Source organism: Microcaecilia unicolor, chromosome 6, assembly GCF_901765095.1.
Source record: "Microcaecilia unicolor chromosome 6, aMicUni1.1, whole genome shotgun sequence".
Lineage (NCBI taxonomy): Eukaryota > Metazoa > Chordata > Amphibia > Gymnophiona > Siphonopidae > Microcaecilia > Microcaecilia unicolor.
Genome location: NC_044036.1, coordinates 163,154,026 through 163,174,154, shown reverse-complemented (window position 1 = coordinate 163,174,154; position 20,129 = coordinate 163,154,026). Strand labels below are relative to the sequence as shown.

Genomic DNA, 20,129 nt, shown 5'->3' with positions numbered 1-20,129 from the left:
CTGAACCGCCGCAATGACGGAGCGCACGGATTCCATGTGGAAATGCTGCACTCTCAGGGACTTGTTCACTTCTTTTAAGTCCAGAATAGGGCGAAAGGACCCACCTTTTCGCGGCACCACAAAGTAGATGGAGTATCGGCCGAAGCCTTGCTCGGCGGGAGGCACCGGGGTCACTGCCCCTAACTGAAACAGACCTTGTAAAGTCTCCTCCACCGCCGCCCGTTTGACGGCAGAACCGCATCGGGACTCCACAAACACGTCTCTTACTGGGGCGCTGAATTCTATTCTGTATCCATCTCTGATCAGGTCCAGAACCCACTGATCTGAGGAAATCTTGGCCCACTCCTCGACAAAGAGGGAAAGCCGTCCTCCGATGACAGGCATCGAGGAGAGGGCCGGCGCACCATCATTGAGGGGGTCGCCCCTGAACTCCTGGTCTTGAGCCACCGGCTGCGGAACGTTTGTCAGAGCGAAAGGAGTTCCTCTGCTGACCACGGGCACGTGAAGTGAACCCAGCAGAACGCCCCGGGCGGTACCTTCTAGCTTCACGGAAGCGAGGTCTGTACGAGGAGTGGACCGCCTGGCCCTTAGAGGAAGGCCTCTGCCTATCTTCGGGCAAGCGCTGGGGTTTTGGATCACCCAGGCCTTTCACAATTTTCTCTAACTCCTCACCAAATAGGAGAAGTCCTTCAAAAGGCAACTTCACCAACCTTTGCTTAGAGGCCATGTCCGCTGCCCAGTGTCGTAGCCACAGACGACGGCGAGCCACCACTGCTACTGCCATTTGTTTAGCCGAAGCTCTGACAAGGTCATAAAGGGCATCAGCCAGAAAGGACAAGGCCACCTCCATCCGCGGAGCCACATCCAAGAAGGGCTCTGCTCCATCTCCGGGCTGAGCCACTGCCTGTTGCAGCCAAGCTAGGCAAGCTCTAACAGCATAACAGCTGCATGCAGACGCCCGAACAGTGAGACCTGCAATTTCAAAGGACCGTTTCAACGCTGGTTCCAGCCTACGGTCTTGAACATCCTTCAGGGCAACACCTCCTTCAACAGGGAGGGTAGTTCTCTTTGTCACCGCAGTGACTAGGGCATCCACTGTAGGCATTTGAAAACGAGCCATATGTCCCTCACGCAGAGGGTATAACTGCCCCATAGCCCTGGAAACTCTCAAAGGTCCCTCGGGGTCAGCCCACTGAGCCGAAACAAGCTCTAGGATGGAGTCATGCAAAGGGAAGGCCCGAGCAGCTTTCTTGGTACTAGCCATCCTGGGATTACCCGAGGAGGCCATGCCACTGTCAGGATCTTCAATCGAGAGGGCCTGCAGGGTATCTGAAATAAGCGCTGGGGATCATCCAGGTCCTGTGGTAAATCCGCACCTGACTCTGGTTCCTCAGACCAAGAACGTCTGTCAGAGTTCTCCGAATCCTCACACCCCGACCACGGTGGGGAAAAAGGTGCACCACAATCTGAAGGGGAATTAACCCTTCTGCGCTTATCTTTAGGCCAAGCATCCGGGAAAAAAACCTCACTGGGCAGTCCCAGGCCAGAATCCATCGGGGGGGGGGGGGGGGGGGGGGGGGGGGGGCGGGCAATCAGAGGAGCCTCAGGCGAAGGGCTCTTTTCATCTTGTGTGCTTTATGCAGCAAAAGCACAAAATCCGGGGAGAAAATCTCACCCTGGGCACCCAAATCCTGTCCGGTGCTAGCCACTCCTGAAATAACCTCATCTCGAGGTGCCCCACCCGGCTCAGGTCTCTCCGTGTCCACGGAGGCCGCGCCATGCGGTGTAAGCAAAATAGCGCCCGCTGCCAGCTCAGAGCGGGAAGAAACATCGCTCGCCATGCTCGGGCCGGCTCCTACGCCAATACAGCACGATTTACAGAGCCCTGCTGCTAATTTGCGCTTGCCACAAGTGGAACAGCGCTTTACATTGTCCGCAGCCATCGCCGAAAAACGGCGGTAAAATCCAAAATGGCGGTTTCGCGCCAAAATCGCCCCGATCGCGGGCCCACCCCGGAGGAGTTGGAAAACACTCTTACCTCAAAGGATCTAGTGTACAACTACGATCCTGCTGAAAATCAGGTCAAAAACCTCTGTTCCAGCGTCTCTGCGTTTAAAACGCGACGCGACTTTTTTTTTTTTAAAGCTGTGAGGAAAGCAGAGGTATTGAAGACTCCGGAGGCTCAGATGAGTGGGAAAGGCAGGGAAAGGGCGAACCTATATGCCTGCATCCACTGTTGGTGGGTAAGGACAGGGTAAGCAAGGCAGTATGTCCACATCCACAGAGGTATGGGTAAGGCAGGGAAAGGGCTAACCTATGTGCCTTTAAAGTGAAGCTGCTATAGCCTCCAACACCCCGGTTAACAACTAGCAAGCCAGGAACCACCTCCCGGCAGATTTTTCTGGAGCTCGAACAAGCTGCAGCCACCCTGCTAAGGGAGATAGAGAATACTGAAGAGGCAGTGGAGCTAGCTGGCCAAGAGGGCACTGTGAAAGTTTGAGTGCTCTCTATCTCCCCTGCTGGTTGATAGACATAACCCATACGTAATGGCTTCATCTGCTTGATGACAAGGAATAGAGTAATAACCCTGGCCCCATTCTGTGGGCAAGACAGATTCCTCTGCCGCCAGATCTAGAAGATGCTGAATGGCGAGAGCAACAGCCTGCTGCTTTATGGCCGAGCCACAGGCTGACAACATGAAGACGTCCAAATCCAAGCACTGGATGAGCAAATTAACACATAGCTCTTTTTGACCATTTCAAGGATCCACTGGTCTGAGCTGATACAGGCCCACAAGCAACTGAAGAAAGCTTATCTGCCCCCTATCCGAGAAGTCAAGAAGCCCACATACCCTCACTGGAAATTCCTAGAGCCTCCAGCCAAGCCAGTAGATCCCAGTTCTCATGATCTTTTGGGGTTGTGAAAGGGCTCCTACTTGAAGGACTGGCTAGGCCCCAGGACTGAACCAGACTGGGACTTATTTGAAAGAAAGAGACTATCCTGACCGAAAATAGGCCCTGAACAAGGGGCTATGCTGGGTTGCTTTCTGCTGCAGCTCAGGAAGCCGGATAGAGCAAGCCTCCCCCACAACCAGCTTCTCCAAGTCCTCTTCAAAGAGTAACCAGCTGCTGAGGGCTAGCTGATGAAGAAGCTTCTTGAACACTGCATCTGCTGCCCAATGACAAAGCCAGGGAAACAAACGCAGAGGCCACTAAACACAAGGTGATGCACACCAAATCATAAAGAACATCAGCTAGAAGGTCACCCCGGACTCCAAGCAGGCTTTCTCTGGGGACTCCAGCAGCTGCTGTAGCCAGCATAACATGGCTCTCACCACATACCCACCAGGGATGATGATTTCTATCACATTCACCGCAGAGGAGAAAAACCAGCTTCAACTGCTGTCTCACCTCTTGCAGATGAGCCTCCTTGAACTGATATAATCTGTCCAAAACCTAGGACCCCCTTCCTGCCAGAGAACCCCATTCAGGGTCTCCCACTCTGCCAGCATCATACAGAAAGCCTTATGTAGGGAAAAGTGCTTGGAAGGCCTTCCAGAATAGGGTCCTCCTCCCTCTCAAAGGCTTGGCTGAGGAGGCCTATGAAAAACCCAGGGCCTCTGAAATGGAATAAAGTGGGAAAGGTCTTCCCACCAAAAGCTGAATGACTGGTGAGTGGGGGGATTCCATCTATGAACACAGGCCAGGAGGTCTGAAAGGTCCCTGTCTCCCCATAACCATCCACAATGAGCACTGGAGCTCTCAACAAAATGTGGTCAATTCTATGGTATTGGCTTCCAAAGAGGGGCACCCATGCAGGGCTCCCAACGAATTGGGGACCCAGCCTCAGCTGCCAACTCTTGCTTGACCAGCAGAACCACTTGCTGGAGCCATTCTGAGCTCGAGGACCCCTCATGGCCAGAGCCTGGGGATGGTGAAGGACCAGCCACCTCTACCTCCTCAAGCCCAATTGGAGCTGAAAGAAATGCTGCTGCAGGAACAGCCTCAGACGGGTAAAAGGAACTCTCCTCCCCAAACCCTCTGGGACCATTTCATACTTCACATGATGTACACTGTGCTCAGCTGCTGGCTCCCATAGGCAATGTAGCACTGTCCTGTTGGGTGCACACAGATCAGCCTGCCCCACTTGGGGCCAACTGTGCCCTAGAACTCCAGCAATCCTGCCTTCCCCCTGCCTGGCTCTCTCAGCTGCTAAGGGGAGCGGGGGGGGGGGGGGGGGGGGAGGTCCTGCTGCTTAAAGAAAAAGCTTCTCTTATATATATTTATAACATGCTTTATTCCCCCTGAAAAAGGGGAACAAGGCTAAACCAGGCAGTCTTTTTTTTGGGAGGGGGGTATGCTACTGTTGATGAGTTTTTATTTATGTACTTATTTATTATTAGTAAGGCTGCCTGGAGCTGCAGGGATCCTGGGTGGGGGCACCCACAAGGGGTGTAGGGAGGCAGGATGCAATCCACATCCCCTGGGGCAAGGACCTCATGGGGACCAAGCTGCGAGCCTCACCAAGTTAATGCCCATGGGCAATGACTTGGGGCTCTGAAGCTAAGCTCCGTATTTGACCGTGTCCAGACCATGCAGTGGGAATCTAAGGAACAAGGTTGTTATGTTCAACCAAGCAGTGTGGCTTTAGAAAAGGTGCAGAGAAGGGCGACGAAAATGATAAAGGGGATGGGATGACTTCCCTATGAGGAAAGGCTAAAGCAGCTGTGGCTCTTCAGCTTGGAGAAAAGACGGATGAGGGGAGATATGATAGAGGTCTAAAATAATGAGTGGAGTGGAACGGGTAGATATGAAGCATCTGGTATGCTTTCCAAAAATACTAGGACTAGGGGGAATGCGATGATGCTACAAAGTAGTAAATTTAAAACGAATCAAAGAAAAAAATTTTTCACTCTACATGTAATTCAACTCTTGAATTCATTGCCAGAAAATGTGGTAAAGGTGGATAGCTTAGCAGAGTTTTAAAAAGGTTTGGACGGCTTTCTAAAGGAAAAGTCCATAGACCATTATTAAATTGGACTTGGGGAAAATATGGAAAATATTTCTGGGATAAGCAGCATAAAATGTTTTGTATTTTTGGGGGGACCTTGCCAGGTATTTGTGACCTGGATTGGCCACTGTTGGAAACAGGATGCTGGGCTTGATGGACCTTTGGTCTGTCCCAGTAAGGCAATACTTATGTACCAGCCTGCATGCCAGCAGCTAGGCCAAGGACCAGGAACACCAGATTAAACTACCATCTGCTGAAGGTAGAAAAAATACTGGAGTTTTCCCAGAGCACCAGCTATTTTGCCAGTGATGTTATTGGGAAAAGTCAATTCCTGGTAGGAGGGGATAACAACCCACTTGTCAGGATGATGCAGCCAGGACGCTAAGTTAGTTGGGGTTTTTGGCAGCTCCAGACAGTATAGGCAGCACAACTGGGTCAAGGCCTTACAAATTTTTGCCTCACACATAATCCACAACTAGGGAGGGGGAGAAGACCTGAGAATAGGGTTCTGCTCCCTTCCCCCCCCCCCCCCCCCAACTTAACTGGATAGAATTCTAGAGCATGGGGGAGAGAAGAGAGATGGCTTAGCAGCTAGCTCTTGTTCTGGGCTGGCTACTAGATCCCACAAAAATGTGGCATGGCCTATTATCAAGTATTACAAAAACAGCCTACCAAACTAGATCTCTGATTTGGTACTATAATAATTAGATATATACAATGCAGGATGTCGGTATGTGCATGATCGTACTTGTGTTCATACAAGAATGGCAGACAGTATTACACAATAGCAAAGAAGTATAAGGTAGGAGGGAAAACAATTCAAGCTTTGTTGCTGCTATTAAAAGTACGGATTATATAATTTTCCCAAGTAAAAACCATTGCTTGTATGCTGATAGAACTCTAAAGACAACTGGATGGTTCAGGGAATGTTCACAGGGTTAAAAGCCTTTCATCTCAAGATCACCAGCTGAGATCCTAGCTGAAGTGGTTTATGTGAAATGAGAAGGTAGTGTGGCCATCCCTATGCATATGAATTCTGCTGCACACCTCATCACTGATTTATAACAAGGACCCCATGAAGGAGCCCTAAAAATTGGTTTCTGATTTGACACTAAGAGGTCCTTTTACTAAGGCGTGCTAACAGATTTAGTGCATGCTAAATGAGAAGACATCCACAGGAAAATAATAGGCGTCTTATCATTTAGCGCGCACTAAATCTGTTAGCGCACCATAATAAAAGGACCCCTAAATCAGCTTTATTTTCTACAGCGCCAAATAGGACTATGATCTCTCTCCTCTAACCCCAGGCTCAAAAACACAAACCACCCATACTATTATTCACACTAATACATCCCCAGTAAAGACACACTTGGGTGAATCTCTTCATAAAAACAGTTAATAAATACTAATCAATAAAATTTAAAAAAATAAATATTCTTATTTATTTATTCCTAGAAACCAATCATTTCTTCTGCTGCATGGATCAATGGGCTTCAAACTTTTATGTTCAAATAAAAAAAGAGAGGGAGAGTAAAATTTTCACCCTTAGAGGAGGACAGGAATTCTCAATCCAGTCCACAAAGCTCACCCGGCTAAACTTGACTACGTAAGCTAGAGCTGGTTTGAGAATCACTGGTGTAGGATGAACCTGCAAATACAAAGTCCAGTCTGCTGGGAACAGACAGCTTAAAAAATCTCAAATTGGAAGTTGTTATAAGCCGAGACAAAACAGTAAGACTCTTCTTCCTATGAACCAAGGAAGTACTGTAGAGTACTGTTAGGAGATTGTGATGTTTTAACTGATCAACGCACTACAGCAGTGGTATTTTTTTAAAGTTTAAAAAAATGAACATTTAACTACTTTTTAGGGAGACTTTCCTTATCACAAATGATAAACCCAAGATTAAATAACTGCAAAATCAGAAACTTTAATCCTATGAGCAGAACATGTTATCACACAAGATTACAGCATCAGAAGCATGAAATCTCAGCAAAAAGAATTTTCAGGAGACAACCTGTTCAGAATAGTGCTATTCATTTTGGGACCTGTTTATTATGGTGCACTAGCATTTACAGCATGCACTAAAATTAGCACGCGCTAAATGCTATTTGTCCATATGTTTTTATAGGCGACTTAGCATTTAGCACATGCTAATCATTAGCGCACACTAAAAATGTTAGCGCGCCCTTAGCAAAGCTTAGTAAACAGGACCCTAAATATGCTAATATTCAGGCATAGCTTTGGAGCTGTAAGGCTGAAATGTTAGTGAAATGAGGAAGTGCAGAAGTGGCATTGTGAGACTCAAAGGTTAAGCGGAGGAATATGTAGAAGCTGATAAAGATAAGAAGGAGTTTCTTAAATATTTTTGTTCTATGTTCACAGTTGAAGGGCTGGGAGCAGGACCGCAGAAGCAAACACAAACAGGATTAGAGGGGTGATAGTCCCTGAATAATTTTCAGAGGACTGTGTTTGTGAGGAGCTGGCTAAACTAAAGGTGGACAAAGTAATGGGGACGGATGGCATACATCCGAGGATATTGAAGGAACTTAGCAAAGTTCTAGTGGCTCTGCTGGCTGACCTTTACAATGTTTCTCTAGAGTAGGGAATGGTCCCGGATGACTAGAGAAGAGCAGATGTGGTCTCTCTCCACAAAAGCGGAACTAAGAAAGAGGTTGGGAACTACAGGCCAGTAAGTCTGACTTCTGTGGTAAGTAAATTAATGGAAACACTTTTAAAATAGAGACTAGTAAAGTTTTTTGGAATCCAATGGGTTACAGGACCCAAGACAACATGGTTTCACTAGAAGCAGGTCTTGGTCAGACACATCTGATTAATTTCATTGACTGGATAACCAGAGAGTTGGATCGAGGGAGAGCGCTAGATGTGGTGTATTTAGATTTTAGCAAAGCTTTTGACATGGTTCCACATAGACAACTAATAAATAAACTGAGTGCCCTCAGTATGGGCCCTAAAGTGACTGACTGGGTTAGAAACTGGTTGAGTGGAAGGGGACAGAGCAGTGGTAAATGGAGTGTATTCTCAGGAAAAGGATATTACCAGTGGTGTGCCACAAGGGCTGTCTGGTAAGTTTTGTCTCTTTGTGGGTGATACCAAAATCTGCAATAGGGTAGACACCCCTAATGGTCCCTAAGGAAGGACTTAGCTAAGCTAGAGAAATCATCTAGAATTTGGCAGCTAAGATTTAATGCTAAAAAATGCAGGTTCATGCATTTTGGCTGCTAAAACCTGAGGGAACAGTACAGTTTAGGGAGTGAAGATATTTTGTGCACGAAAGAGGACAGCAACTTGGGTGTGATCATATGTAATGATCTTAAGGTTGCCAAACAGGTAGAAAAGGCAATGGTGAAAAAGCTAGAAGGATGCTTGCGTGCATAGGTAGAAGAATGGCCAGCAGGAAAAAGGAGGTGATGATGCCCCTGTATAAGACTCATTTGAGACCTCATTTAGAATATTGTGTAAAACTCTGGAGACCACACCTTCAAAAAGATATTAAAACAGGATGGAGTTGGTCCAGAGGGCAGCTACTAAAATGGTCAGTGGTCTTCGTCATAAAGTGTATAGGGACAGACGTAAAGATCTCAATATGTATTCTTTGAAAGAAAGGCGGGAGAGGGAAGATATGACAAAGACATTTAAATTCTTATGCGGCACAAAAGCACAACCTTCTTCACTAGCAACAGGAATAAATAAAGGCTTACCTCAGAGGCAGAAATTCAGAAATACCTACCACCACAGAAAAGAAGAACCCCACAGGGGAGACAAGTTACTCCATGCCACAATCAACCATCACCCTGCTAGAAAGACAGCCAGGGGAGGAAGGGGAGGGGAGGGAACCAGGATCACTGGATATCACCCTAGCTGGCAGATGAGGAACTCAGGACCATTGAGTATCATCTAAAACTAGCCCCAACACAGCTACCAGAACACCCCTGGCTCCACTGTCACCAGAAGAATCTGGGACAGGAGCTACCAGCCAGCAATCCAGAGCAGCTGCACGATCCGTCCACCATCTGCTAGGAGACAGAGAAAATACCCTTAAGGGGCGGTTTACTTGGAACAATTTTCTCTGTCTCCTTCCGCTGGTAGATGGACATAACCCATTACCAGTGAAGGTATAGATGACAAGGAATTTGGCCTTCTGGATTATTGAATCTTTTGCTCCCTAAGTTATCTTTGTGTAAGACTATGAAACCTATCTTTGCAATTGCTGCTGTGATGTTTCATGCTGTAATAAAAATTTCCTTCATGTGCTTCTGAACTCTTCTCAGTCGTTCTTTCAAAGTTTTCAACTTTGCAATATAATGCATTGAATGATCCTCCGACAGTCCTTTACGAGTTCATTTTCTTGCGTGAGATTCATCTGTTGCTGTCACAGGTTGTCCACTTTGTTTTTGATCACACAAATCAGCCCTTTCTGGTCCACAATCTTTACATTTTTGGACTAGCGATGCACAGAACTCACATCAATACAGTCATCACCATAAACAACCTGCATGCAGCAATAAATTTCATTTGGAGGGACTCTTTCAACAGTCAGAAATTCTATCATGGCATAATGCACTGATTAGTGCTCACCACATGCTTCCATTTCACAAGCAATAGCAAAACACACAGACACTTCCCACAAACTGAGGTAAAGGAAGAGATTTCAAAGAACAAATAAACTCATGGAGCGCATTTGGTGCTGCCATCTGTTGATGAATTATGGAGGTGGAGACATTACTTTTCATGTAACCCTCGTAATATATTTGTGATTAACTGTAGATAGAAATCAGAAAAACAGATTAGGAGACAGACATAGTTGACAACATGCATTAATACAAACTCAGATATTCCTCAGCCATATGCAGATGACTAATGTAATTCTGTTTATGTGTGAGCATGCACAAAGTTTTTGCCCAAAATCTTCTAGCTTAACTACTAACAGCCAAATTACTAGAGGGAATGATGTTTGGGTTTTCAACATTTTAAAGAAAGATTATCTAAAACTGGGATCCAGACCTCCTTGCACATATGTTTCATAGCTAGTAAAAGTAGGCCTCAGGAGCTGCGAGAAAAATAAAGAAAACTTGCCAAAATCACTAATCGAATAAAAAGAGTAAAAATACGAGCAAAAAGTAGAAACTATTAAGACAAAAAAAAAAAAAGAAAGTACAACGAGAGAAGACACCAGGAAAAAAAATGAACATTTGACGTGCTGAAGAGAGCACACAGAACACGACCTCTCTACTCAGCGGAAAAACAAAGACTGCTGGTCCTGTGCGCTCTTGCTGGGCAGAAAGGTACTCACACATGCGTGGTGCGATGCTGCCAAAGATTTCTTAGAGTTACAGAACGCTGGGTAGCATCCGCATCGGGCTCTGTTGGATGACATCATCCATAGGTGAGAACCAATGTCTTGCTTGTCCTTGGAGAAAATTCTGTTCCCAGTCTCATCTGAACCCAGGACTTGATATTTGCCTCACTTTTTCCTTAAATCTATTTATATGTAAAACTTTAATTCATGCATGGAAGAAGGAGGCGAAATTGCTTCCTTTCTTGGAATGTTAGTGTTCGACTATAAATTTCCTTCAAAATGTGAGAACCTGTTAAACATCCACGTTATATTAATTTGGATATTAACTGTTTTGTGTACAGTGTGTAAAAAGCTTGATTGTGGAACAAGCATATGCTTCAATCTTTGCAAAAGAGTGCAAAAATGGCTTTATTACATTGGCAACTAGCAATGAGGAACTAGCCAAACTGAAACTCAAAAAAACAAATACAAAGTTCAGCTCAAAAAAGCGCAATGTTATGGCTTATCTGCAGCACAAGTAAGTCACCTTCCCCCAAAATGCAAAAAACATGGAGAAACAAAGCCCTCAGAAACCAGTGCTCTAAATTCACCAATAAGTTGCAAGATCAGAGACAACATGGTTTTACCAAAGGTAAATCGTGCTATAGACGTAATCTACTTAGATTTCAGCAAAGCTTTTGACATGGTTCCCCACAGGAGGCACTTGAATAAACTTGACAGGCTGAAAATAGGACCAGACATGGTGAACTGGATTAAGAACTGGTTGATGGACAGACGCCAGAGGGTGGTGGTTAATGGAATTCGCTCGGATGAGGGAAAGGTGAGTAGTGGAGTGCCTCAGGGATCGGTGCTGGGGTCGATTCTGTTCAATTATTTGTGAGTGACATTGTCAAAGGGTTAGAAGGTAAAGTTTGCCTTTTTGCGGATGATACTAAGATTTGTAACAGAGTGGACACCCGGGAGGGAGTGGAAAACATGAAAAAGGATCTGCGGAAGCTAGAAGAATAGTCTAAGATTTGGCAATTAAAATTCAATGAGAAGAAATGCAAAGTGATGCACTTAGGGAGTAGAAATCCACGGGAGACGTATGTGTTAGGCGGTGAGAGTCTGATATGTACGGACGGGGAGAGGGATCTTGGGGTGATAGTATCTGAGGATCTGAAGGCGACGAAACAGTGTGACAAGGCGGTGGTCGTAGCCAGAAGGTTGCTAGGCTGTATAGAGAGAGGAGTGACCAGCAGAAGAGGTTTTAATGCCCCCGTATAAGTCGTTGGTGAGGCCCCACCTGGAGTATTGTGTTCAGTTTTGTGGGCCATACCTTGCTAAGGATGTAAAAAGAATTGAAGCGGTGCAAAGAAAAGCTATGAGAATGGTATGGGATTTGCGTTACAAGACATATGAGGAGAGACTTGCTGACCTGAACACCTATACCCTGGAGGAAAGGAGAAACAGGGGTGATATGATACAGACGTTCAAATATTTGAAAGGTATTAATCCGCAAACAAACCTTTTCCGTAGATGGGAAGGTGGCAGAACTAGAGGACATGAAATGAGATTGAAGATGGCAGACTCAAGAAAAACGTCAGGAAGTATTTTTTCACAGAGAGAGTGGTGGATACTTGGAATGCCCTCCCGCGGGAGGTGGTGGAGATGAACGGTAACGGAATTCAAACATGCGTGGGATAAACATAAAGGAATCCTGTTGAGAAGGAATGGATCCTCAGAAGCTTAGCCGAGATTGGGTGGCAGAGCCGGTGGTGGGAGGCGGGGCTAGTGCTGGGCAGACTTCTACAGTCTGTGCCCTGAAAATGGCAGATACAAATCAAGAGACCAACCAAAAGAGGGTCCAAACCTCCCGCAAAGCGCACAAGCAACCACAAGAAGAGCGGAAGAAACCAAAAGGACCAAACTGAAGACCACAGATAGTAACAGCACCAAAACAGTTTTATTGGGACCCTACATGGTCCGTGTTTCGGCCAAGATACAAGATACAAATCAAGGTCAGGTGTACACAAAAAGTAGCACATATGAGTTTATCTTGTTGGGCAGACTGGATGGACCGTGCAGGTCTTTTTCTGCTGTCATCTACTATGTTACTATGAACTATTGTGCTTAAAGATAGGAACAATTACAATCATATGTCAAAAAACCTCCACGAAAACTTTGAAAAATAGACTAAGAGTCTCAACAAGTATTAAATATTAACAAACACAGTCCAAAGCTGTAGAATACAAGCTGTAAGCAAAATCTCCACTGGAGTAGCCATTTCAAGCAAACAAATTATCTCATATAGACATGCGGAAAACAATAAACTTATCTCTTATTAAATAACAATGTCCAACCTCTCTGTCACTAAATCTCATTTAGCCCGACAGTGGCCCTGATTCGCTGTATCACTGCTTCAGGGGATAGTGACAGCAAAACTTCTCCATGGTCATCACAGCAGCAAAAGCCTCTCCACATCCACAAGTCTCTCAAAATGGCCCCGTATCAGGAGTGGGCAACCACGGCCCTCAAGAGCCATAATCCAGTCAGGTTTTCAAGATTTCCACAATAAATATGCATGAGATCTATTTGAATACAGTGAAAGAAATACATGGAAATTAATTTTATGAATATTCATTGTAGAAATCTTGAACTCAACTGGATTGTGGCCCTTGCGGACCATGGCTGCCCATTCCTGCCCTATATGGTTAACTTCATTAACGCCAAGTTAGTAAAGGAGACCTTTCACATATAAGCCTTCTAGGGACAGGGTAATACCTACTAGGAATGTGCATTCAACATAGGAATGTCTGGAACATAGGAATAACATTTCTCATGTCATTTCAGAAGGAATGCATTGCCAAAGGACACACGACACCATCTATAAAAGGTTATGTAAAAAATGTAAAACATTTTTGTACAAAAAATTCCTGATCAATGCAACCTAGCATCAAAACTATAAACAGCACAAATATACCCAGATCACGATACCGCACTACCTCCCAAGATACGTTAACTGTCCATTTATCTCCATTCTCCCTCTTCATGCACCCCTGACCTGTTATTGATTTGTGTATCTGACCTCTGTGGGGTATAAATCCAATAAAGTAAAGTAAGTAAAGAATGAGTATTCTTTTCCAATAGTTCATGCATGTGCACTATTCACACATGCAAGGATGATCGGAAAAGAGTACACCCTCTTGTTGAAAGAGCACCCACTGTTCCTCTGACAAAAAAATAGGGAAAATCCCCTGAACAAAAGGAAAATTCACATAAACAACACAGTAAACAATATGAAACAAATTTTTGGGCTGCACACACCCAATACCTATCTTACCTGAATACAGTAGCACACCTAGCATATTTGACACAGTCTTCTCTATATTATTTTCAGTAATAATCATGAAATGAAATGAGCAACAACATTGTAATAATAAAAAGCAGACCGACTCTTAGTCGGTTTTATTACTGTTTTTTAAATTCTCTACAGACAATGCACCCCCTTACTGCCTACACCTGGAGCAGACCACTCCCAGCACCCCATCTTGGTATGCCACTGCCTTAATGTAACTCACCTTTATGCAGTCTGCACACAAATCTCTTTTGTGCATATTCACCTGGGGTATCCTGAAAACCAGATCAGCTTGCAGCCCTCCAGGAACAGAGGTATAAACCTCTGGATTGTCCTTCATCCTAATTTACAGTCATAAGGGCCTACATGAAACTCACCTTGTACAATGTTTTATGTTTATATATGATATGATGTTTTAGATATATGACTATTCCCAAATCTACCTTTCGTCCTAATTAACAAAGTGCTATAAACTGACAAAAAGTCATTGTAAATGCTCAGTGAAGTTAAGCTAAGCTCCAATGACAGATCACCCTGTAATTCTTGATCTCTAACATATTAAGGGGCTCATTCTCGGAACAGAAAAACGTCAAAAACGCGGCACAAAACAGCAGATGGACTTTTTTGCCAAAACGTCCAAATTGCTATGTTTGAAACCCATTTTTAAGACATTTTTCTACGCAGTGTGTATGCAGCACATCCATATCACAGCGGGGTGTCAGGGGTCATATTTGTGCGTTCCCAAAACCTGAATGTTTTCTACCATAATGAAACAAAGCAAAAACTTCCAGGGCTAAAACTTTTGGTCTAGACCTGTTTCAATCATGACTAAGTCACAAAAAGGCACCCTAAATAAGCACTGGAGGGATTAAGGCATGACCCTCCCTCCCCCCCACCCCCCCCTAAAGATGTGGGGGGGGGGGGACACTACATACCAGCCTCTATGACTGCTTCAGACGTTATGGCCAGGCCTACGAGCAGCAAGCAGGTCTTTGGGGTAGCCTAGTGGTCGATGAGGTGCACTGTGTAGAGAAGGGAACTCAGGCCCACTCTAACTTGTACACTTGTGGTGGAAAGTGTGAGCCATCCAAAACCCACCAAAAATCTACTGTACCCACATATAGGTGACATCTGCAGGCATAAAGGCTATTGTAGTGGTATACAGTTGGGTACAGTAAGTTTTTGGTGGGTTTTGGAGGGCTCAACATACAATATAAGGAGGTAACTGTAAGATGTGTACCTGGGACCTTTTAATTGAGGTCCACTGCAGTGCCCCCTAGGGTGTCCAACTGCTCTTATGGGATGTCTGTGTGGCCAGTCTACTAAGAATGCTGGCCCTGCATATATCCTAATGGCTTATTTTTGTGTGTTTTTCCCTTGGACTATTTTTTTGGGCCATTTTCGGAAGAAAGAAAAAAAAATGATAGATACACTGAGCACAAAAACTTCTAGAACATGGCCATTTTTGAAACAAAAAGATAAGCCATTTTACTGGTTCAAAAACTGGTATGTTCACCTCTTGATATACTACTACTAATCATTTCTATAGCGCTACTAGATATATGCAGGTCTGTACATATTATATGCAGGTACTTTCACTGTCCCTAGAGGGCTCACAATCTAAGTTTTTGTACCTGGGGCAATAGAGGGTTAAATGACTTGCCCAAGGTCAGAAGAAGCTGCAGTGGAAATTGAACCCAGGTTGCCAGGATCAAAGCCCACAACACTAACCATTAGGCCACTCCTCGACTGGATGTTTTCAGTAAAACATCATATCAAAAATGCCCCTCCACATATCTTATCTGTACTCAAGTGATCTACAAGAAGCAGATTTCAAATGTTGCTGGTAAAATTATTAAAAGCTCTTTCAAGTCTTAAAAGATATCACAAGTCCAAATGGGAAAGTACACCCAAGTACATATAAACTTTACAGAAGCTTAGTTTATAACTACTACAAACAATCTGAAAGTCTTGAAAAAAAAAATTATTATGAAACCATAATACCTAACACTAAGGGTAGTGGTGTCATATTACCAAACAACACTCCCTTCAGTTCACCATATAATCACCACTCTCAGTAAGAAATGTTTCAATTTTTTTTTTTTTTACTGTACTTAATCACAATTTGAACTTGGAGTATTGTGTTCAGTTTTGGAGGCTATATCTGGCTACAGATGTAAAAAAGACTGGAAGCGGTGCAAAGAAAAGCTACAAAAATGGTATGGGATTTGCGTTGCAAACCGTACGAGGAGAGACTTGCTGACCTTAATATGTATACCTTGGAGAAAAGGAGAAACAGGGGTGGCATGATACAGACGTTCAAATATTTGAAAGGTATTAATCCGCATACGAACCTTTTCTGGAGACGGGAAGTTGGTAAAACTAGAGGATATGAATTGGGGTTGCAGGAGTAATGTCAGGAAGTATTTTTTCACGGAGAGGGTAGTGAATACGTGGAATGCCCTCCCGCGGGAGGTTGTGGAGATGAAAATGGTAATGGAATTCAAACATGCGTGGGATAAACACAAAGGAATCCTGTTTAGAAGGAATGGATCTATGGAATCTTAGCGGACATTGGGTGGCGACGCCAGTATTTGGAGAATAAAACCGGTGCAGGGCGGACTTCTACAGTCTGTGCCCTGATAAAGGCAGGGACAAATCAAACTCGGATATACATATAAAGTATTACATACCATGTAAAATGAGTTTATCTTGTTGGGCAGACTGGCTGGACCATTCAGGTCTTTATCTGCCGTCATTTACTATGTTACTATAATCTTCATATGTAATCAATAATGAAATCACCACTTAAATGGATCTCTACATCCATCCATGATGGACAACATATTTCACTGAAAATTGTTTCTAATTTTGAAACAAAAAAAAGCTCTTCATCTCTCAGAGAAAGAAAAATATGAAAATGAGGTACTGAAATGAATTTTACCCAGCACAAAGGATAAAATGTAAGAACTGAAGATTACCTTATTGGCATCAATCCTATATATAGTGTAGTTCTAAATAATCAGGCTAAGATGTATAATTAAATGAGATGTTAAAGGAATGAACAAAATCAACAATAAGGTTTAACAACTGTTAAATAGGCAGCTTGAGTCTCTGTATATATAATCACAAAATGAAAATCAAACACTGTCTGCCAAACATATTTAACCACCAAATTACTGATCATACCGGATTGTAACAGTTGACCCCTTACAACATAAATTAGCTACTGCTCTCTATGCTGGAACCAGCTGCTTATACTTTAAACTATTTAGCATTCAGAGGCCAATGCTCAAAGTTGGGCACTAAAGTCCACAACGGAACAACAGCGCAAAAAACAGCAAAGCTATGCTCGAAGCAAACAGTATGCAAATGTTATGCACGGTTAACTGAACAATCAAACCAAAAAGAGGCAAGAGGAACATGCCTGGCCCATGCGCACAAGGGTTTTGCAGTAAGCGCAGCTCTTGTGCACATGTCCAGACAAAACCAGAAGTGCAAGCACACCAGCGCAGTTCTTCTGCGTTTAAATATGAAAAACTTTTGAAAGTTTTTTGAAAGACTTTTATTTAAGCGCAGAAAAACAGACACTTATGTGTGCTTTCACTTTCAGTTTTGAATGGACATGCACACATGTTTTTCACTATTTGCGCTTCAATCTTTCACGGGCTTCCTTACACTTGTAAAAGAAGACAAAACCTGCAGTTCAATGTGAAAAACTGACAAGAAATCTTCTCTTCGAAACCTGCAACACTGTCCCTGACCTAGCGAAAACTTTTCAGCGTTAAGGCCATCATTTCCTTCTGAACACTTCCATCTGAGCATTACGCAGGAATACTGACCTCACTAACATCCATTTAAATACATTTCAATACAATTTGTGCACCTTAGCACCAGTGCTCGAGCCCTCTCAGCATTCAGAGGCGGGTGCTCAAAACTATGCCAAAGTTAACATGTGCTTATTTGTGCTATTGTTATTGTGCACAGAATGCTCAGAGGACTTCAGTGTAGGTGTTAATGTGCTTGCTAAAAGAAAAAGGGAGCACACGCAAGTCTGAGATCAAACCTGAGTTTCAGGCAGAGGAAGCAACTGCCTGGCAACACTACTGCACTGGCCACACAGGCCAACCTTAGTAATAGAAGGAAAAGAGTTTATTGATTTGGACCTAGCTCCACTTTGCTTCCTTGCAATCTGCTAAAATGTCCAATATTTTCAACTGTTGCATGCAGTTGTTTCACTCTAGTCTCCTCTGCTCTTGCAACACCTGAAAGTCCAAAGATAAGACTCAGCCATTTTGATACAGTAAGACCCTCAGAAAAGCTGCATGGATATTTCAGGTGCACAAACTTTGTTCCCAAAGTAGTCAAATAATCCCATTCTAAAAGGTAGATTGTAAGCAAGTCTGGATTTCAGACAACCCCAGAGAATATATTATGGGTCCTAAAACATGAATTTCAATAGGTAGAATCAAGTAATGTTGCTACTAATTGGGTTTCTGCCAGATACTTGTGACCTGGATTGGCCGCTGTTGGAAGCAGGATACTGGGCTAGATGGACCATTGGTCTGACTCAATATTGGTATTATTACGTTCCTAAGGACTACAAATACCACAATGCACGTTCAAAACCAGGACTGGCCACAAAGTCTCCCTCCTGAAACTGGATAACTTGGCACACTGATAGTTCAGGAAGGAAGGAAAAGGAGGAGGAAGCAGCAGTCAGTCCCCACTGCCATCAAGAAAAAAAAAAAAAAAAAAGAGGCAAGGCCTAGAGTGAGTGCATTGCATTCAGTTTCTGATCAAATTCAAGGGGCTCTTGCCAGCTCAGCTCCACCAACCCAATAAGTAACCTTCTTTTCACAAAACAATTTAAGAAGGGCGTCTGAAAGCCACCTGCAACATCACTGGCCAAAGAAGCAAAGGGGAAACGGTGGGCAAGGGGCAGAAATAAGAGCAAGTGCTCCTGGCCCTCTGTTCAGGTAAAGAAGTTTGCAAGAGGGAGGGGGGCTTACCTTGATGTGGAACCTGATGAGGGCCAGGCGGATGCAGTGCGCCATGCAAACGGGAGGCAGGAACCAGACCTTGGGCGGCGGGGTGCCCTTGTTCTGGACGTGGCTGACAATCTGCTGCGCCGTCTGCCGCTCGTTGCCCTGCCGCTTCACCCACTCGTGCAGCCGGGCCTTCTCCAGGGCGCCGTTGAAGAAGACGAAGAGCTCGATGTTGCCGTTGTGGCAGGCCTTGGCCAGCGCCGCCAGAAAGCCCAGCATGTGGTTCCACTGGCCGCCGCTCACCCAGTCCGTGTAGAAGCCGCCGTAGAGCCGGTGCAGACAGTTGTCAGCGTCGATGAGGAGGCGCAGCGGGGTTTGCGGGGGCCGCTGCCGGCCTCCTCCCACCAGGCTGCCCCGGGCCAGCTTCTGCAGCTCCACCGGCACCACGGCGTTGGGGCAATGCTTCTCGATGTAGTCCTGAAAACCGTGTACTCCCATGGCGGCGAGGAAACAAAACCCGCCAAAAACAAGAAATGGATTCCTACTGGAAAAGAAAGATTAAAAATTAAGCAAACCCTGAGTCCCCCCCTCCCCCCGAATCAACCGAAAACTAGCGCGAAATTAGCGGCGAGGTGCTGCAAAGTGAAAGCCCCGGCCTGAGGAGAAGGCGGCGGCGGCGGCGAATTGCTGAGGAGGGGGCTGCTGAGCACGAGTCCTGTCACGGGCGGGTGGTGGTGGCGTTACTTTGCAGGGGGGAGTAGTCGATTGCAGGAGGTTGGGGGGCTCATGGCTGCCGCGGCCGCCATGTGCTGCTGCCTCACAGAGCCATGGCTGAGGAGCTGTGCCAGCACTCGGCGGCGGATCGCGCTGACGTACAGCCCCGCATCGCGCAGGAAGCCGAGCGGCCCTCGACGGGAAGAGGAGGAACCCGGGCCCGCCACACGCCGTCTCCACCTCCTTCCTTCCCTTGCAGCGGCCGGGCCCGCGAGGACAGGGGCGGCGGGAGAGGGTCGCGCTCGAGCGCCACGGGGAGAGAAAAAAAAAAAAACGGCTCTGCGCCCTGGGCCTGAAACTTGACTGGAGGCTTCTGTCACACACAGGCAGAGGCCGAGGCTCCCTCGTTGTTTTCAAAGCTCTGTGGGTGAGCATCAGTGACCTTAGGGTTGAGTGAAAACCTAGGAAATGACTGATAAAAGGCATATGGGTATCATCTACTATAGATCCAATGCCTGGCCCACCCTTTCTTGAATTCAGATGCAGTCCTGTTTCTACCACAAAAGGAAGGTAATACCTTTGAAGTTAAGGTGATGAAATATTTTCACACCCAGCTGACATTTTATAAGGATCTAGGTTTCCTATCATTATAAACCATAAAGTTTTATACGTTTTTTTTCATCTTCTGATGACCCCTTCACTGCTCCCTGGTTCTCACACCTTCCCTCTCATTGGAACACTTTTCCTGTTTCATGTATATAT

General features: G+C 45.1%; 1 protein-coding gene across 1 annotated transcript in view; it reads right to left on the bottom strand.

The window, feature by feature from the left end:
* Positions 1 to 19,478, bottom strand: part of FAM120A (family with sequence similarity 120A) — a 185,026-nt gene extending 165,548 nt beyond the window's left edge. Inside the window, exon 1 of the mRNA XM_030208505.1 lies at positions 18,678 to 19,478. Coding sequence (XP_030064365.1) covers positions 18,678 to 19,151 — 474 coding nt within the window. The 5' untranslated portion in view covers positions 19,152 to 19,478. The remainder of the gene's footprint in view (positions 1 to 18,677) is intronic.
* Positions 19,479 to 20,129: the final 651 nt, after the last annotated feature.